The sequence below is a fragment of the Pleurodeles waltl genome, chromosome 2_1, assembly GCF_031143425.1.
Source record: "Pleurodeles waltl isolate 20211129_DDA chromosome 2_1, aPleWal1.hap1.20221129, whole genome shotgun sequence".
Taxonomy (NCBI): Eukaryota; Metazoa; Chordata; class Amphibia; order Caudata; family Salamandridae; genus Pleurodeles; species Pleurodeles waltl.
The window spans coordinates 211,700,083-211,720,447 of NC_090438.1; the positions used below are offsets into that span (position 1 = coordinate 211,700,083).

The 20,365-nt window shown below is 39.7% G+C and overlaps 1 protein-coding gene across 3 annotated transcripts in view; it reads right to left on the bottom strand.

The window, feature by feature from the left end:
- AFF2 (ALF transcription elongation factor 2) overlaps nucleotides 1–20,365 on the bottom strand; it is a 928,871-nt gene that overhangs the window by 37,461 nt on the left and 871,045 nt on the right. For all 3 annotated transcript variants that reach the window (XM_069212416.1, XM_069212415.1, XM_069212418.1), the window contains exons 18-19: nucleotides 19,986–20,079; nucleotides 16,027–16,076 (exon numbers count right to left, since the gene is read on the bottom strand). In XM_069212416.1, the coding sequence (XP_069068517.1) occupies nucleotides 16,027–16,076; nucleotides 19,986–20,079 (144 nt within the window). The remainder of the gene's footprint in view (nucleotides 1–16,026; nucleotides 16,077–19,985; nucleotides 20,080–20,365) is intronic.

Consider the following 20,365-nt stretch of genomic DNA (forward strand, 5'->3'; position numbering starts at 1 on the left):
GGCTCTGAAGCTGTAGGGGAAAAGTTCCAAACTTTCTTCCAGTGCAAATGATACTAGAGGAGTACACTTCAATGATTCCCGGAACATCAGGGAGGCATTTAGAGGCTTTCAGGTTGTCAGAGAGAAGCCAACAGCAGTGTCCAGTCCAGGTCCAGTTGCTACACGCCAGGTGAGCTCTTTAGGAAAAATGCCTGTTACAGCTTCTCATGCCCCTGTGGCCACATAGGAAGTTAGCAAACTGACTCTTGAGTCTTCTTTGTTGTGGGAACATGTCCAGCCCTGCAGGTTTACTCACAGGTCTTAAACAACAGGTGCAGTCCATCTTCTGTTTTCCACAACTCCAGAGAGTATTCTGAGTTGGTGCCTTGGAGTGCCACATTCATGCCTGGCACCAGCTAGTGGTTGGAGGAGACTTATTGGCACTCTCTAACCAATGGGGTACATGTTCCTTGTGGTATCCCAACCCACTTTTTCAGCAATTCCTATCAGCAAAGAATCTCCCAGTGCTCCTCATCCTCAAAATCCAAGATGGGGAAACAGTTCTCCCCTTGAGCATAGTCTGTGAATCCACCATGGTGTAGCACGGTAAAGAGAAGACCCTTCATCTGTGGTTATTCAAAACATTATCTGGGGGTAGCTTTTCTCCCACTGAGTTTGGTCCGGACTGACTATGGACAAAGGCTGAGGCTTTTCTAGGTGTCACATTTGCTTGTGACAGGGCAGGCCCCGTGGAAATAAATTAAGGTCTGAGGTGCACCTCAGCTGTTCTTTCTGTCAGTCCATTGTCCCGTCTGTGGAATTAGCTGTCACATCTCTTTGACACCTCATTCAGGCCAAGTACAGGTAGTGGCTGAAGAGTTAATACAAATTAGTCTCCAGCAGCTTCAGTCAGGATAAAGGTAACTTTTACATTTCCAAAATATTTAATAGAAATTCAACTTCACCATTAGATTGGATTTTTTTTAAATATAAATAAAGGCCTTTCACTTGGGTCCGTAGCTGGAAGAGATCAAAAGTAATAAAGTTTATAATCTATCCTTTGGCAATGCTGTTTTTGGCCTACTCACTGGATTTCCAATGTCATGCATGTTCCACTCTGACAGGTAGCTTATTTAATATTCAATATCAGGTTTTTGAATGTATGAAAAAGCAGATTTTCACAGGTCTGGGCAACAGTGTTTAAGCTGTGATTGGGAAGGTAAAAATGGAAAGCTATGTTTTTCATATGGCTTTAACACATATACTATGTCCTTATAGGAAGGAAGGAACTCACCCCCCCACTTCACCGCCAGTGCGGCAGAGCCCTTGCCTGCCCTATTATGATTTTCCCGCTGGACCGGGGGACAGAAACAGTGTTTCCACATGCCAGCCCAGCGGAAAACAGGGCCTTTACATTGACGCCTAAAGGAGCCAGCGCCTATGTGGCAGTGCGGCGGGTGCAGCAGCACCCGTCGCGCATTTCACTGCCCGTTATTTGGGCAGTGAAATGCACGATGGGGCCAAGTGCATGTGCAGTGCAGGGGCCTCCAGGGGAGCCCCGAGTCACCCATTTCATCAGCCTTTCAATTGTGGTGTAAACCACCCAGAAAAGGCTGGTGGAATGGGACTCATAATCCTCAGCGCTGCCCTGTTGGATTTGAAACACCCCCAGGCAGCCTGGTGGCAGCAGCCTGGTGGCGGCAGCCTGGCGACGGGGGCGTTTCCACTGTGGCATCTCCGCCATGGTCATCAGCAGGCGGACCGCCACTACCGCAGCGGACCGCCCCCCACAGTGAGTCTGGGGGTCCAAGGACCAAGAGACTCATAATGAGGCCCTTAGTGTCCACTCCTTTTTGGCCACTGAGTAGCAATATGTAATTTAGACAGACACTTTGAGGAAACATGCCTCAAGATGCAAGCAGCCACTTCAATTGATTAGCATGTTTTAATCTTTAAACCCATTTGCTGACACTTATTTCTCAATGTTATCTACATTATTAGGAGTAACAAGCCATATAAAGCAAATATTGCATCACAAATGACAATTATAGCAATAACAAGAAGAGACAGTTTCACTTTTTGGATAATATAATTGATAAAAATATCATTACATTAGCCAGTATGAACATATTGAGCAGTATGCTAATGCATCAAAGCTGCATGTATTAAGAGAAAACTCTGCATTTCAGATTTAATATTTAATGTAGCTAAATAACATTACATAAACTACAAGTACAATGGGACAAGAGAGGTCATTAATGTTGTATGATCCAACTATTGCTCTAACACTAATGACTGTGGAGGGTGTTGAACGTCACTCAAGTAGGAAGGTGTCGTTTTTTAGGTCCAAAGACCCTCACCCACCATTTGGGTGGCATACTTCATTAAATAACCCTTTTTAAAGGACAAAATGGGTAGTGTGTAGAACATCACTGAATATAAAGCAGCTCATAAAGCCTGCCAGGTCCACTCCAACAGGAACAGCACCCATTTAGATAGGGTTTCCATGGATGGTAATAAGATAAATTAAACAAGAGTTAATCTTATTTATAATATAGCATATATTTACAAATTAGCAGCTTTTTAAGAATACAGTTTATTTGGTACAGTCACCACTAGACAAGAGGGTAGGAGTGATATTTTAAGAGCTTCACAGAAATAGATTTTTGGTCATGAAGAAAGCTCTTTCACCCGGTTTAGTTCACTTTTCATGGAGGCTTATATATGTCAATTTCTTAGCACGTTTTAACTAATTAAAGGAAGTGTAGTGCACTGCATCCCCTTCCATTCCCCTACATAAGTATATAAGTGCAGCAAGGGGTATGCAGTGTACTGTATTACACTGCATACCCCTCGGCGACCTTACATATTTATGTAAGGGCACTGAGGGGGATGTACTGGGGTAGATATCCCTCACATACTTAGGTATTGCCTCTGAGGCATATGCACTGCACTATGGTGCACTGTTTAAGGGCACCAATGATTATGCAGTGCAAACTGTGGTGCCCACTCTGGCCCTTGGTGAAATCCAAAAGAATTCCATAGAATTAATTTCACAGAATGAAACTCCACCAATTCTGCCCACCCTTAGATAACATTGTAGTGGTTTTATTACATTTTATAAGTGTAATTTCCAAATGTTTGGTGTCTCTGGAATCACAATTTAAAATCTTAACTTATGGTGAAGTCGGATTATGAATTGCCATTCTGAAAATACTACGTTTGGAGTAGAACATATTCTTTTTTAATTAATAAAAACCATAAACCTACACATTAGCAATTTACAGCAATTCACATCACAGCAAAACACATCAAGATCAAATGTTAAAACAATACACGATAGACACATTTACTTACAAGAAAATCACACAAATGGCAGTAAAATCAAAATATACCCCATTAAAAAGATTCCTTGGTGGCCCTAACAGGATGATTAACATAGACGACGACCCCAGATGCTTCCATGATGCAGCTATTCTAACTTCTCGCATGTAGCAGGTGGCAGTTTCTAAACTGCCTAGGATGTATGGAATGTAAAGTGACTAGGTGCCTCAGGTATAAATGTTGAAGGTATAAGGCCTAAAGTGCTTGTGCACCTAGAGTATAAAGTGCCAGAGCACATGTAATGCACTATTGTTTTGGCAGGAAAGGGGATAATGGGATATTTATCACCCTAGCAGCACACCATAGCATCAGCAATGCCCCACATAAGTTTCTAACTTATACTTACTACTAAATAAAAAAAGCTGGGGTGCATATATTACATACGGGGTGGCCCTAGATTTACTGGAATAAGGGTTGGCGGGTCCCTGACCCACTCCATTATGCAGGGTGTGGACCCGGTAAAACCTATAGCTGCTTGCCAAAACAGGCCTGGATACAGTATTTCCCTGGATGAGCCCATCATCACTGGCTTCTAACAGCTATGAAAAAGATCTTTAGAAATATCCAAACTACACCAGCCAGATGTTAAGCATCACAATACTTGGGTCCAATGATAAACCACTTTTAGAAAGTTGGCATTTTGTTGCTTCGGCCATTTAGTACCTGTAGCCTGTCTCTTGTATCTTGACTCAGTGTAGCTGTCAGTTAAGCTTTGTGTATTCCTCCTAGACAGCCACACACAATACAGAGTCTAGGTGTGCTTGAATGGGCCATCACTGGCAGGATGGGAGGGAGGAGCTGGGCACAGCCGCACTTACACCTGAATAGGCTGTGGTCTGCCTCTACACAAGGGGCTGCATACCCCCTGTAGTTAGTATGGAGCCAGGGCAAGGAAGGGAGGATGCTAGGCGACCTCAAAGGGAAACCTTTAAAAGCTTATACCTCACTTCAAAGGCACATCTGTGTATAAATACTGGACTTTAAGCACCAACTCTTCAGTACACTTCTAGATCTGTGAATACTCTATAAGGTAGAAAAACTGCTGTGCTGCTGAAAGGACTGCCACTCTGCTGGACTGCTGCTCTACAGTAACTGCTGCCCTGCCATGCTGACCTGCTGTCTGCTGTCTGCTGCCTTCTTTCATAAATACCAAGGACTGGATCCAGATCTCTTCAACCCAAAACCCAGAGTCACTTTAAGGGTTAGTTGGCTGGTCTCCTGATCTGAAGCCTCAAGGATATAACAGGTTTCCAAAAACCTTGCATCTGCACCCCTACTCTGCCATCTAAAAGTCTACCCTGCCAAGTGCCAGTAAAACTGATGAATCTCCTCTGCTGCACACTGCAAACCTTAGCACAACCGATGTATCACTGCTGCTGCACAGATTGGACCTATTGAAAGATCTGCATAGCATTGCAGCTCTTCAGAACCACAACATTGCACCAACTGTGCAATGCATCTGCGGCACAGGCCCCTGTCTCCCTCATCAATAGCAGCCTCAATGACGACTCCGGGCTCTGCATTGCAGCCTCACAGCTCCTTGAAACCAATCACCCTGACTGCACTCTGCACTTTGACGGCGGACTTCGCATTGCAAGTCCCATTGACGGGACCTTCAATGATGATGCAGGCTCTTGCACTGTAGCCTCACCGCATCATGGAACCAACTCATTGCTTCGGCCGCATGACAAATCTTCAACGCAGATCTTCACGATGCTCAGCAAACAAGGATTAAGGTACTCTGATCAGATGGCCTAACCGGCTCTCTGTAGCTGACCCCTGTTCCTTTACGGTTAGCCCAAACTTATGACTTTGTCCTGTGCTAGCATGGCCAGATATCTACAGTTTGCACTTTTGTGTTTTTTGCCAATAATTTTACTTAAGTCTTTAATATTTTATATCTCTGGTTCTACTGATTGACTTTTTGTTGTTTTGGTCTTGTATTTTTTACTGAAAGTTCTATTTTTCTAACTTAGTGTGGGATTCTTTTTGTGTGATGTCTTCACTGTTTTATTGTTTGAAGTGTGGACAAATACTTTAAACATTGCCTCCAAGTTAAGACTGATTTGTGCAAAGCTAACCGCAGGTTGAACACAGGGTAATCTGGGGTTTGCTACCCTGACAAGGATTGTGGTTGATGCTTGGCCAGGGTTCACACATCAGTCCACCAGTATCCTAATTTCTTACACACTATCAGTAGGGAGAGTATAGCTTTGAGTCCCATTTCCTCCTGTCTTCCACCTAGGTGTATATCAGATAGCTGTAAACTAACAAAATGCTACTTTTTGTTTGTCTCTTGACTGGTTAATATCTTCCCAGGAGATTCATAGCTCGTAACAGAAGAAAGCATCATTAGAATATCTGCCCATAAATCACTAATTCTCTTTCCCATCACAGTTTCCTTTGGGGATCACAGAGCTCTAATAAAGAAATAGAATTCTCACTAAGAGAATGCACCTGCATTGCTAGGCACACTGCTGAAGAAGGCAACTTTAAAATAATTTTCTTTTCTGTGCAGAAGGCAGCTTATGTACAGGACAATGGTCCTCTTCCTGGCTGCTACAAGTTCCTGAAATAAGTGAGTGCCTGAAAAAAACATTTATATGTATTTGTATTACATACATAACGTGTTTCCATCCTGCAAAATTGTGTGGCCACAAAATATTTAAGAGTACTATAAGACATTGTCTTATTGTCCTATTTGATTCAAAATACTTGTTTTAAAAATGTATTTTCAATGATCAGCTTTTAATGTAATTAAGAAATGCAGACATACTTTTTGGACAATAGATACATGCTTTATTATTTACTTATATTTGACTCATAATAAAAAATATTTTGATGTCAGTGTACCTTCATTTAGGGAGATTCAGATTTTAAAAAAAGGGAATGGGGTGTTAAAAGAAAACAGGTCCCAATGGCAACTCATTGAGAGGGTATCACTACCCAAAGCATGACAAATATGTTCAGTTTAAATCTGAGACCTATCTCTGAAAAATCTACACCAATATGTTTAAATGAGAGATTAAAAAACAAATATGTTTACCAACATGTTACTGTTTTAAAATAAAGGAGGCATCAGAACACAAATGACAATGGCAGATTGAATAAAAGGAAGTGGAAGGGGGTGCTGAAGTTAAATAGTGATTGTTTACTTAACAACTGTCAACTGGAAGGTTGTTAAAAATATACTATGACAAAAACAACTAAACATTCTTATTTCTATGACATGTTTCATACCTTCATTAACTTGTCTATGCTCATTTACTTCAGCATGTGTTATTAGAAAAGGGTTCTGTTCCAGCACCATGGACCCAGGAGTGCCCAGCATTTGGCAGGAAAATGGAATGTTTACATTATAGTTGTTAATTTGAACTCCGTGGAGAAGCTAACATAGATAATTTAGTAATCTCCTAGGCTGTTACAGCTGTTAGAAATACATGTTCCATTCATGATGTCAGCCTTTTTTTCATTAATGATGAGGAAAAAAATGTGAATTTACAGAAAATGTGTCCTTAGTTTAACTATCTGAAGCATTACCCATTATTTATATGACCAAATTAACTTTTTTTGTTCGTTTACCCCTGTCTCTTCAAATGTTTTTTAATTATACAGCACCTATTCCAGCAAAATGGTGTTCGGGTGTGCCTTGCATTTGTCATGGTTTAAGGATGTTATTGTATGGTATATTGTATTTGTGTAGCACGCACCCAGCAAAAAGGAAGCAGAGTACTGTACAGGGTCAATAGCAAGTATAGGGTCAATAAGAGATACGAGTGGTACCTGGATTTTGCGAACAGAAATGTACTATTATTGCACTGTGATATAATGGACTTTAAATAGATGCCTTTATAATTGTTCCTACAATTTTGCAGCATTGTGGCAGTCCTGATGGATGGCAGATAGAAAAGGCCTGGTAACTTGTTTTTTTTCTTTTATACACTTCTTAGAAACCAGTGTGATGGTGTCCTGGCTGCAAGGGTGGCAAGAGCCACCAGAGATGGTGAGCTTGTCTACAAGATAAACATGGGTGCTGGTTGCGTTGACTTGTAAACAATGGAGCTGGTTTTGTAGATGATGTAGACTGGTAAATGCAGCCAATGGCAATCAGTCATGGTTGATGTGAACACATTTTTTCAAGGCCTGGCTGAGACAAGCAGCAGTGTGTATGATGTTGTAGGATGTCATTAAGGGGTACTAATGTGAAGTCTGGGAGGCCACAGTACATGGCATTTACATCATCCAGATGTAACAGTGAGAGGGCTTCAAAAGCAGTCATTTTTGGAAGTTATGCTTTAACTATCTTTAGAAGAGAGTGCTGGTACCAGGCAATCTTTGTTTTTTGGTGCTATGTCTCATGAGGGTGAATCCAAGTGACATGGTATTCGGGGGTACAAAACTATCTAGGTTCATGCCCTTGACTAAGGTTTGCGCTATTTCTTGATTTTTGTTTTCTGTAAATAACAGTAATGCTGCCTTAGTGAGTCTGAGCTTCAGATAGGCACTGGACCTTCAGGTCTGGATGTGGTGCAGGCAGTTTCTGACATGTCTGAAGTCTGGAGTAGAGGAGGTTTTGGAGTAGAATTGTGTCATCAGCATATTGTTGTATTTTAACACTATTATCTGTAAACAGAGGCCCAAAGGGCTCTCTGTAGACTTTGAAGGTGACCTAGGATAGTAAGGAATTCTGGCGAACTCCACGGGTGAAAGCATTCATCTAGAGGTGCCCAGGTTAAAAAAAATAACTAGTGTCATTTGGAAAGGTAGGAAGAGAACTAGTTAAGGAAATGTCAGTAAATACTAGGCTGTGAATGATGGTGGGATGGTTGACTGTGTCAAAGTCAGCTTAGGGCTTAACAATATTAAAATGCAGGGACATCTCCGGTGGCCAGGAGGACTTTGTCTATATATGAGTAACATAGTGATTTACACACCTGATAGGAATGATTTGTAGTTATAAAGTTCAGGACTGGAAATAGTGCCCATCATGAGATGGAGTGAGATACTCACTCTACTCACAACCAAGCTTTTATTACAGTGCATTTCATTAGGACAAAAATGGCAGAGCCTTACCAGCAAATCAAATTACTGTAACCTTACACCTAATGGTACTGAGAAAAACACACCACCTAACACATGTGTTTGTGAATTTTATACCAAATTGTACAGGTTTGAAGTACAATTGCAAAACGTAGCCAAGGGTGAGAGCACTTTGAGGTAGGTATTGCCTGAGAGGAGTAATGCTCTGAAGTGAAGCTCCACTCTTGACAATAATTACGTGGGTACCCTCCATCTTGAATAATATTTCTTAAGTTTGGCATTATTTTCAGTATTCAGAAGAAAAAACAATCATCACAAAAAATGGACCAAAATACTACACCATTCCAGTATGTAATATGATGCTTAATGGCCCTTATGCGCAAATTAACAATGCCTGGCAGTCTGTATAGCAAGACCTGAGTAATTTAAATTTTATTAACATGAAATGAGGGGTACTATACAGGTAAAAACCTTTCAGTGCAATTCAACGCAACTCTCAGAAGCACAGCTCGACACATGAGAAACTGGGAAGGGTGGAATTGCGACATGAAATTAGCATTAGAAAACATTTCTGAACAGGAATGTTGTCGTGGTCCACACAGCAAATGGTAGAGGAGCTCATGAAGAACTCAGATACCAATAGGGTAATAATAATTATAACTAAGCAAATCGTGTTTCTGAAGAATATTGTGAGTAAAGTAGAAGCAGACAATATGAAGGCTGGATGGGCCTGGCTGATCTCTCGCGGCTATTTATGTAAAAAATGCTTGCTAGACTTAACATTCAATTTAAACGAAATAGAATAGGTGGTGTTGAGAAATAAATACCTGAAACAAATAATGATTGCAGTATGTTATGTAGATCTAGTTTGAGTGTTTGCTACTGACAGAGCATTCTGGGCATGCAGTGCTGGTGTATTATCAAGGTCTATTGTGCAAAGTACAATGCCAATTTATTTCAAGCGCACCCACTACAATAGACAAAGTGAAAACCTCAAAAGCACCACAGGAAATGGTATTGGCACCTCAGAGTAAAGTAGAATTATAAACGTCTCAGCAGGAGTCCTTTGGCGCTTCAATGGAAATGTGCTTCTAATTGCAGAGCGCGCGCTCGCACACTGCTTTACAAAGAATAGGAGTTTGAAGGAGCTGCTAAGTGCATTTTTCATACATTGCTTCCTATTTCATACAGTGGCAATTAGAAGGCACTTGCTGCCAGGCCACTGCATCGAGGTCAAGTAATGCAATATCATACTGCATGTATTGAATTGTGTTTAGCCTACATTTGTCCATGGATACCTCCGATTTCAGAAAGGAGTTCCAGAAGTATTAGAAACACATTGCAAAACACAAACCTTTTAAACTGCTATTATTTTTACGGTGTAAACCATCAATTATATAAAAGTAGGGTCTTAAAAGCCACCAATCATTTACCCCTCACTGCTATTCTTTGTCACTTACCAAAATTACTATTTTGTTCTAATACTTTCAAATTAAACTAAGTGAGAGGGATAATTGACTGTGATACACAAGTGGTGCAAAAGGGATGCAATTCTTGGCAAACAGTCCCAATCAATGGGAGATTAAAAGTCATTTTTGTTTAACAACTAAAGTCATACCAAAAAAAATGGGGCATATTTACAAGCCCCTAGTGTCTCCTTGGACCACGTTAGCATCATTTATTTATGCTAATGTGGCGTTAAGGAGGCATTTTTGCTGCGTCATATTTACAAAGTGCCGCCATGCATGCATTGCACCCCTTCGTGACTCCATGCGCCACATTATGCCTGAACCAGGCATAATGTATGCAAGAAGGGCGTCCCCCTGTTAGGAGGCCTGCAAAAATGGCGCAATTACAATTACAAGATTTCACTGAGCTATTTTTTATGTCATTTTGAATGCCTGCGCAAAGCAGGTGCTAAAATGATGCATCTATATGGGACTCCTTGCACTTTGCTGCACTAGCGTCCAAATTTTTGATGCTAGTGTAGCAAAGTGCCACAATAGTGTCAAAAATTCTGACACTATTGGACTAACGACCTCCAATGTGCACTGTATCATAAATAAAGTGCTACCATGGTGTCGTTAGGTGCCAGTGGGGGGGGGGGACAAGAAAAGTGGTGCATCTTTTATGGTGCGCCACTTTATTGTAAATATGCTCCATTTGATTTTTTTTACCTGTACTTGATAAAAACATTTAGAAATGCGAGGCTCACTGAGGTCAACGTGAGGAAAAAAACCTAAAGCTGTTTACGAAAATCTAATTAATTTTTTTTTAATCATAACTGAGAAAAATCATCACACAATATTCAGCTTCCAAACTATACATTACATCCACTTGAATGCGAACTTTATATATTCATTCCCAGGTATTGAAGAATGTAGACCGATCTCTCTACCTTAGTGTTAAAATTATGTGCTTCTGCACCATCTCATTCTGTGCTCATCTTTTTACTGCTTGATTTAAAAAACCTAGAGAAAAATGTTATCAAGTATATCGCCAGGAATACCGCAAAGTTTGGAGCAAGTGCCGCTTCTTATGGGGCTCATAAATAATTACCAGAGGCCTCTTTTAAAAGTACCTGCATATTTTTCCCAGGTGTGCAAATGTAATGCAAAACACTCTTTGCAAATGTAACTTTTGTATCTCCAGGACAGTAATGTTTTCTCTCCTGGAGAAAACCTTTATTGTTGGACACACATTCATTGTGGGGAAATTTGTGACCGTTTCCACCCTTCAACACACTTCCTTTTGCCCTTGACAGGAGTACATTTGCAAGTGTTTCCAGGTTGTCAAAATACCTGGAATGGGCGTGCACTTACCCAGAAATCTTCGAACCTGTGAGTTTTCATCTAGTTCTGCAGACAAGACCTTTTAGAAAGATCCACAAACCTGGTCCAAACACTAAGGGGGTCATTATGAACACAGAGGGATTCCCCGCCATGTTCATGCTGGTGGTCTAAACACAGACTGCCAGTCTGTTGAAGACCCCGCTGGCCCAATAATAAACATTCCACTAGGCCAGCCGCCGGAAACAGTGTTTCCACGAGCCGCCCCAGAGGAATGCTGGGCCTGGACATTGCACGACGGCTCCACATAGAGCCATCGTCAATGCCACAGTGCGGCGGGTGCAGCAGCACCAGTCATGGATATCACTGTCAGTAAATCGGGCAGTGACCTGTGCGATGGGGCTGTGCACGGGGGCCCCTGCACTGCCGATGCGAAGTGCCTGGGCAGTGCAGGGGCCCTCAGGGGGGCCCAGGAGCACCCCTTCAGCCAGCCTTTCCCTGGCAGGGGAAACCGCCAGGGAAAGGCTAGAGGAACACAGGTTGTCAGATAGAGAACTCCGCCATCGTCAGGCTCTCTAGCGGCGGTAGTCTGGCTGTGGCAGAGGGCTGTCTGTGGCAGTCCCCCAGTGTTCATGATATGGCGGTCCAGACCGCCATGCCAGTGGCGGTAACTTTCGCCACCGCCGGCATGGCGGTCTGGACCACCATGTTCATATTGAGGGCCTAAATTTCGTATTGTGGATATTCCACGAAAGGAGAGACTGACAGCATTTTCGGATCTGAAAATACAATTTGCTAATGCATTTTAGCAAACTCCGTTTCATTAGTTGGGGTGCATCAGTGTTATGAGTAAAACCCAGAAACATTCTAATGATCACACATTTTCAAGATTCCTTTACAGAGTCTTTCCTATCTTACATCCTCATGACCAACAGATGGTTTCCAGATGTACTCCTGGAAAACAACAGCAGCAGTCCCAGTAGTATACATGGAAACGTTTATAAATATCAAAAAATTCAGAAATGTAATACGGAGTTGAGAATAAACCAACCGGAAAAAATGTTTTCACTAGTTGCACTTGATACTGCATGGTCTTTATTAAAAGTCTACTAGAGTGCTGAGAAATGATAATAGTAACAGACTGCAATTATAGTGAGCTATGATGGCTGTGGAGAAATATGTTAGTGGCATATGAAAGATTTGTAAATAAAAGGTAAAAGGCACGTGAAGGTGCGGAGCATTATATGTGATGATTCTTGAAGAGCAATTATAGCAAGAGGGAACATAAAAGTCAACTATAGAGCAAGAGGTAGAAAAGAGAACTAGGAATTATTAATACATTTCATTCCTGAGTATGATGATGAGCCCAGGTTGTTTACTGGAACACCATATTTGCAGCTGACAAACGTTGGTCGCAAATGGTTATGGAAAGGACAAATCATCAAGAGTAAGGCATTCACCAGTTACAAAAAGAAAAAAACTCTAAATGTTGATTAGCTATATTAGCTGTTATCAAAGCAATAGAGAGATAGAAAAAGCAGACATGTAAATTTAGAAACTGGTAGCTGTCTTTTTGTATTAAAATTGAATGTTGACATTCCAGTGTTTTTGCTTATTAATAATTTTGACTGTTAAATTCATTTGTTTTCCATATTGTGTTTATTAAATAAAGAATTAGCACAGAAACTATCTGTGAGAAAGGGGCCACATCACTATGTTTTACCCTAACCCTATTAACTACTTAGGCCACAATAACGGTTTTGCTACTGCATCTCTAATAAACAAGGCATCATCTGACTGACTGTACTCTCCCCACTATTTCATACCACATCAGAGGGAGAGGTCTGATGAAGGCAACTGCATTGTATGACTTCTGATACACGCAATCTCACTTTACCAGGTTAAGGACACAAATAACAGTGCAGGCTCAAAGACAACCATTTATGAACACACACACACACACAAACACACATTCACATTGATGACAAGAGAATTAGAGATTTATAGCAACAATTACTTCAGTGAAAAGGTTTATGAAGCTGCCTTAACATACATGCACTATGCTAATTTCCACACAATCCGAGTATCAAGACTGGTCTCATTTATACACAGAAGGTCTGATGTAAAAGGGTGTTTTGTGGCTATGAAACATGCATTTGTAAAAACACAGGGTTTGCAAGGGCAAAACACCTTCTTTAAAATGCATCATAACAATTATACTAGTTGGAAAAATCTCCCTAGCTCTTTGAAGGGTTTTTGTGATCCATTTTGAATCACAATTAGAAAGGGCGTATAAAAGAGTAATTTCCTTCTATTTTGGATTGCAGTGGAATTTGTCAATGGTTCGAGAAAACAATTTTGGTCACAAACCATTGATCAGTTTTCAATTCCCTGACTTGTGGGTCTAACTGATTTACAAAGGGAAAGTAGCCCCTTTTGGACAGATTGCCCTTTGGGAGATAAGTCAGTGGCCTTGGGTGTATAGGCAGTGTTCCAAAGTACCTGCCCCCCTGGATGTTTTCCTAAAACACAACCATATTAAAGTATTACTTGCCACTTTAATGGACACAGGCTGCTGTCTTGAAAATAACAATACATAGAAGGAAATCTACTGTCTCTTGCAGGCCTCTCTCCCTGGTTCACAGGGGGTTTTAAATTGTGACTTGCCTAATTATCTTTATCAGACAGGTCTTGCAAATGTGAAATTGCATTTCCATTTGCAAGCCAGTCAGTTGCTTATCTCCGGTTTGTGAATCAGAGTAGTAAATCAGACCCTTGGGTCTCAGACTGGAACAAAGCCCAACTGCCTCCATGACATACATACATTTAAATAAACACTGCTAGCATTAGGCAAATATGGAGGACTGTGGCTTATTAAAAATGTTTTATTAAGTGTAATGGCTACTGGAGAACCATGCAAAAGACAATGTCCTGTTCTTACATAAAGTATCATGCTCTTCTTGAGCATTACATTGTGCCTGGCATTGGGGGACACTTGTACAGAGCTACGGTGTATGGCAGGAGAACTCAATAATCAAACAGGTTCTTTTCAGGATAACCTAGGTTCAACATCTTAAATCTAGATGATCATATCTAGCAGTTAAAACATCTGAAACATGATGTGCTACTAGTTACTGAAATATACAAGTGATTGTATGTGGCATAAATGGTGCTTTAAAAACTATCCAAATTGTATGTGCTCCAGAATATTCAAAAAGTTAATCTTTGATAGAGATGCTTCAACATTGGTAAAAATAAGACATCATAAAGGTGTGGAACACAGGAGTGTGTTCGACCAACTTTCACACTTTGTAAATGTGTGCTGCTGTGGAAAGAGGAAAGTCAGGATATTTCTTTCATTGGCTCTTTCTTTCTATGTCAGTAACAGATAGTGGAAATGGAATATCAACATCGAATTTCTCTGTCTCACCTAAGGCTCTAAAATCAACAGTGTCATCATAATTTTGTCCTCTGGAGAAATATCAGAAACGTCAGGCTATAAGTAAGGAGTGAGTGCTCTTCTGTCTCTTACCCCAGGCTTGTTGGATCAGAACAGAGCTGTTGTGAGACTTAACATGTATAATGTTTACGTTTCACTATAAAGGTCCCTAAGCAACAGCAGTATTCTCTATGTAACACCCCCTAATGGAAGTATTAGGGTGTGGACTTTGAACTTTTTTTTTGATCAGCATGGTCTCCTACAAAATGGCATACTCTGGCTGACTACTTAGTCACCATGTACAAGTAGAGACTATCAAAAATAGCATTTACAATGTCAGACCGAAATTCTAATTTGAAGGAGCCATGATGTGGGGCATGGCTTAAATTCAGAATAGGCGATGGGTCCAGACATAGCTCTGGCGGGGCAAGATTGAGTTGAAGAGATGGTTATGATGAAGGTGGCATGATTAATGTGAGGCTATGAAAGGATGTAGTTAATTAACAATGCTCTTCTTGTCATGCAATGTTGGACTTATCCGCTTATGTATATTTAGAAATATCATAAAACCTTATAGTAAACTTACTATGTACACATATCTATTACATTTCATAAAATGTTCTTCAGAAATATTGTGATATGTAATAGTGTCATTTATCGATATAGCCACAGTGGAGCAGAGATTTAGTTCTCATGTTTCATACTGATAGAGCAGTGAGCATTATATTTGGCAAGCCTTTAAAATGTGCTAGATGAACCAAAGCATGAATTATTTTGATTATTTTTCATTTAACTTGTTTTATAGTGCACAAGAACACTCAAATATATTATGGTGCTTAACTTATAACTTAGTCACAACAATATTATACAACGAAAGAAGAAAGAATTGAAAATACAGAAACTTTATTAGAATTCAGATAATGATTACTTTGGTCTGCAGTTAGTTCAGAATTGTTAGTCATGGTGGGTAAGTTTTAAAATAGGGATAGTAATAAAGGTTAAGATAATTTGCTGCATAAGTGCAATCATATTTTCAACATTAACTTCATTTTAATTCAAAGGCATTTATCATATATCAGTAAAAAATAATTAGCCCTTCATTACTGAATGTTTCATTGAAAAATTGCTGCAATGAGGTTAAATTTAGTCTGACTTTCTGAACTAATATAGAACTCTCAATCTAATTAACATAGATTTTGTGAGCATCATTTAACTTGAACACATAACTATTAGAGAATTCAGGCTCAACCTCAAGCAATTGGTTTGACATGTGAAATGTAACTGCAGTCCAGCTAGAATTTTCTTTAATTCTAATGCTGACATATAGCAGTTTCAATACCTTACTCACCAAGCATTTGTTAATACAAAATATGGTTGCACAGTTTAAATACTCACTTCCCGTTGCCTTCCCAGGGAGAAGGTGCCTGTGAGACTTTAGAAGAGTTCTGGAACAAAAACAAAAACAAAAATGTAACTCAGTGAAAAAATACACTTTATTTTTGTTAAAGTGTAGGAAAATACAATTATTTATGCTGCAGGTGTCCCCAGTTTTTGCACTGTGGTCAAATGACTGAAGCAAATTGCTGTATTCAAAGTTGTACAAAAAGTGCCCACATTTATTTATTTATGGACATTTGTACAGAGCAACCAACACCTCTGGAGATTCTTGGTGCTGCCTAGCTTTGGCCGCTAAACTTTTAAGGTGACCAAAGTACACCCATTAGATGCCACAAAAAAGCTTAAAGTCTTCCAGGCCTTCTAAACATTAAAAGTGCAGCCAGGAAGTGGATTGTGAAAGAAATGGAGTTCCAAATAGTTGTTACCTCAGACCTGAATGCTCTTCATGTATCCACTTATACATCCACACTCTCTTTGTAGTGTAAGGTAAACACATCTCTTAAGAGTTAGATGAAGGCAGGCATGGACAATTTATACTATGTATGTACTTAGGGGAAGAGGGTGGGGAACAGCTGACATTTCCATCAAAGGTGTAAAGAAAGTAGGGTCAGAGAGAGCAAAAGTGTTCTGTTCGACTTTGTGTTCAGTGTGTCAGTGCTGCTATGATGCACGCTTAAAACTCTCAATGCTCAATAGCAAAGCTAAATGTGAGATGTCATAGCTTCCTTATAACTCTATAGGCAACATTGCCCTTCCAATATGTTTTCCTCTGAGTTTCTCCTGTCCCCACCTTACTTATTTTCCTACATTTCACACCACTTCTTCATGACCAGCCTTTGTCCAAACTCCTTAACCTCTGGACAAACTAAACCACCTTCACTTGGCATTAGCACAGGGAAGATACACATAAATCAAAATGATCTTTAGAGCTATATCAACTTTTTGTCAATAACATGATCTAGGAAACACATTTGTTTGATGATTTGTTATAGCAAGACCATTACACATATCATGATATATACAATTATAACCATGCTAACATGCAGATATAGTTTAAGATATCTAGGAAATTAACTAACAGATGAGATAAACATATATCTAAATAGAAAGAACATGGAATTATCTTAGCCAGAAAATAATGTATAATAATTAATCAGACATGTAAAGGAAATTTCTGTGGAACGTTATCTTCAGTTACATAGATGTAAAAATCACACTGTTATCTCAGAAAGCAACACTACAACACATACAATCTTAACAAGCAAACCATTGTCTTACTGTAACCACTATTGTGACCTACTAGTCATTACATGGGTCTGTAGCATAGAAAACTAAATTATTGAATGTGTCATATTGAACATTGCTGAGTCAGAATGTATTCAGTATAAAATATATAAAGATGCAAATTTATGCATAAGGTTTACATAAAACGTGCACCACTTTAGTCATATTTGATATATGTAAAAGTATCATACATGTTTTAAAACATCTTTTAAGAGTTGTGTGGGGATACAGTTTTTCTCTGCATCCTGTACCAAGGAGTTTCTTCTGATGTGCTCATCCCAGCATAAATAATTTCATTAAAACGTCCCTCCTAAAATTGAGAGACCCTGGCTTTCTGAACCAGATAACCATCACTACAGTTCTGAATAACCCTTGGCTGACCCACACAACCCTAATCAACCTCAGACTAAACTCTAATACCCTTTACTCAAGTAACATTCCAGAGGTGGAAATCAAAATGAAACTTCAGTAGTACATGGAACATCATAGCCAACTTCACTCTGGAAATCATACATTATACCAGAACACTAAACTACAATTGTGACTACTAGACTGAATCTTCCCATAACCCTGGATGAAGGTTATCAGGAAGCTTTCCTTCTCCTTCGACTTTCCACTGCATATAATATTTTACAAAAATAGCAAGGGTCTGGATGATTCTCTAGGGCATTACCTTTAACTGCATTAGACCCTTCCCCCACAGTCATAGTCAACCGAGAGAATTTGGTCCTTTGACTCGTTTATGCACAGGGAGACTTGCAGCATTCTGTAGGATTCTTTCATTGTAATGGAATTCACATAGTCATTTATACCTGTGACACGCCTCAGAAGCATCTTGGTAAATTAGAAACATGCTATTCTTGAGGTTGAGCTTGGTTGGAAAGTTGTGGGTTTGTAGTGCTGCATATCAGGGGAAGTGCTTCAGTGTGATGGGTGGCCATAGATGTGTCCTTATTGTTTTAAAGTTTGCCATGAAGGACATGCATTGCAGCCAAAAGCAGTGAACAATATCCGAAAGTAATTGCCAATGGTAGTGAATTACTATCTTGCTACCCTGCTAATCTTCAATAGGTCAGCTACTAGTGTGATTTCGACATTATCAATCATCTGAGAGGTATTTAAATTGTAGTTGATGCTAGCCTCCCAAGGCTTATAACCAGAAGGAGTCGAAGTCTCAAAGAATTGTATCTTTATCTAAATTTGAGTTGCATTGGTGTTCAACTTTTAGTACAGGATTTTGTAATTTAACATCTGCAAATGTAAGTATGCCAAAAAGAGGGTTTGGTGAGTGTCAACCCTAACAAGACATTCCTTCCAATGAAAGTGAGTTAAGTATCATTATCTGTGGCACGTGTTATGTACTGAACATAAAAGAGGTATTAGCATGGTATGAAGTGCTACATAGAAAGCAAATTATTATTATGATTATTATGATTATTATTATTATTATTATTATTATTATTATTACTTGTATAAATAGTGTTATTTGTTCCAGCAGATCTTCCACTTGCTCTAATTCATATTGTTCTGGAAATTGGAGAATGTTAACTACATGGTTGGCAATACAGTTTTTATTTCCCGCCAAGTGTTCTTCAAGCATTTTCTCCTTCTTCATGTGCTTCCTTCATTAAAAGCAGTTGAAGCTGTCAACATATTAATTATAGTCTGAAGTAACCTGGCCCCTGCTAGATTATTTAGAAGTGGAAAGTAACAGGACATCTGCTGTAAATCACTGGAAGTTCCCTTCCACCCGTCTCTCAGCTTCTCCACCTCATTAGAGCTGGGGGAATTGCTGAGATTTTCATGACAGAACCTCAGTTGCCTCTGTCACCAGAACCTCCTTGCTGGCAGTCCATCCCCCACAGGGCCACCAGCTCAACCGCATTAGAAGGCTATCCTATTTTGCGCGGGACTATGATGCTGATTTGTCATGTTCATGACAGCCATGCAGGAAATGGTTGTCAAGAACATGAAAAAAAGCATACATGAACATGACATGCCTGTAGAAAACTCCTAACTTGCCAATGACGTTTTTAGGTGTTTTTCATTAACAAAATAAACACACGTTTATGGATTTCTTTCTGACCATCAAAAACATGTTGACTGGGTAAACCATTGCATGCCTGTCCGATCGACATTCGATATTACAGCACCACTCTAAATATCGCAGGCAAATCGGCCAAATAACGAGTTACAATGATGCGCGAGACCCATATGTTCTTGCATCTCTCAGTGTCTGCTGGAAACATTTGCCTAAAATTAATGTTTAAAACTCATGTTTAAAACTCGGATTTCAGGCTTGCGAATTCATCATTTAGTTTCATGAATCTTAAAAGAGCTTTTTCTGGCTGTGCAACTAATGTTCTTTGTGCAAACACTGTTTCACGAAGGAAGGTGGGTCTCGTAAAGAAACATTTTTTAGGTCAAGATTGGGGTTACTCGTTGAAAGAAACCAGAACATAACAGTGAAACCCCACTGAGAAGACACTTGGCCGAGATGCCTTTTACTTAGATCATACATCTTTTTCCTGGAAAAATGAACAATAAAATTGATTTCTTATGCTTTTAAGAAAACATATCTGGGTGATTTTTCATTTCACAAAGAGTGTAACGTATCGCGAGTTAATATATTCATTATGTGCTCATGGAAATCACGGAAACCAAAGGATTACCTTAAAATATTCCATTAGAGATCTCGAGTACTTCATCGCATGGTCCTTCTTTAGTTTAAACATCCTCAAGTAGAGAAGAGATAGGCATCTGTAGCTGTGGTAATTACAAAGGGATTAGGTTCATTTGCATCCAGAATGAAGCATATGCACTAGAAAACATGCTGCAATGTACTTTTTATCTAAGTAGGAGAGGTTAGAGTGTGACACATGAACACTCAAGAGGAAAACAAAGCTGTAACACACTATAAAACGCTATCTTGATAACAGCAAGATTTAGAGCAATTCCTGTTCAGCTGCTTGTAATACCCACTTGTCATTCTTAAATGGAAACAGCAGTAATAATTTAAAGTAAGCTGTTTAAGTAATTCCGTTGGGCTAAG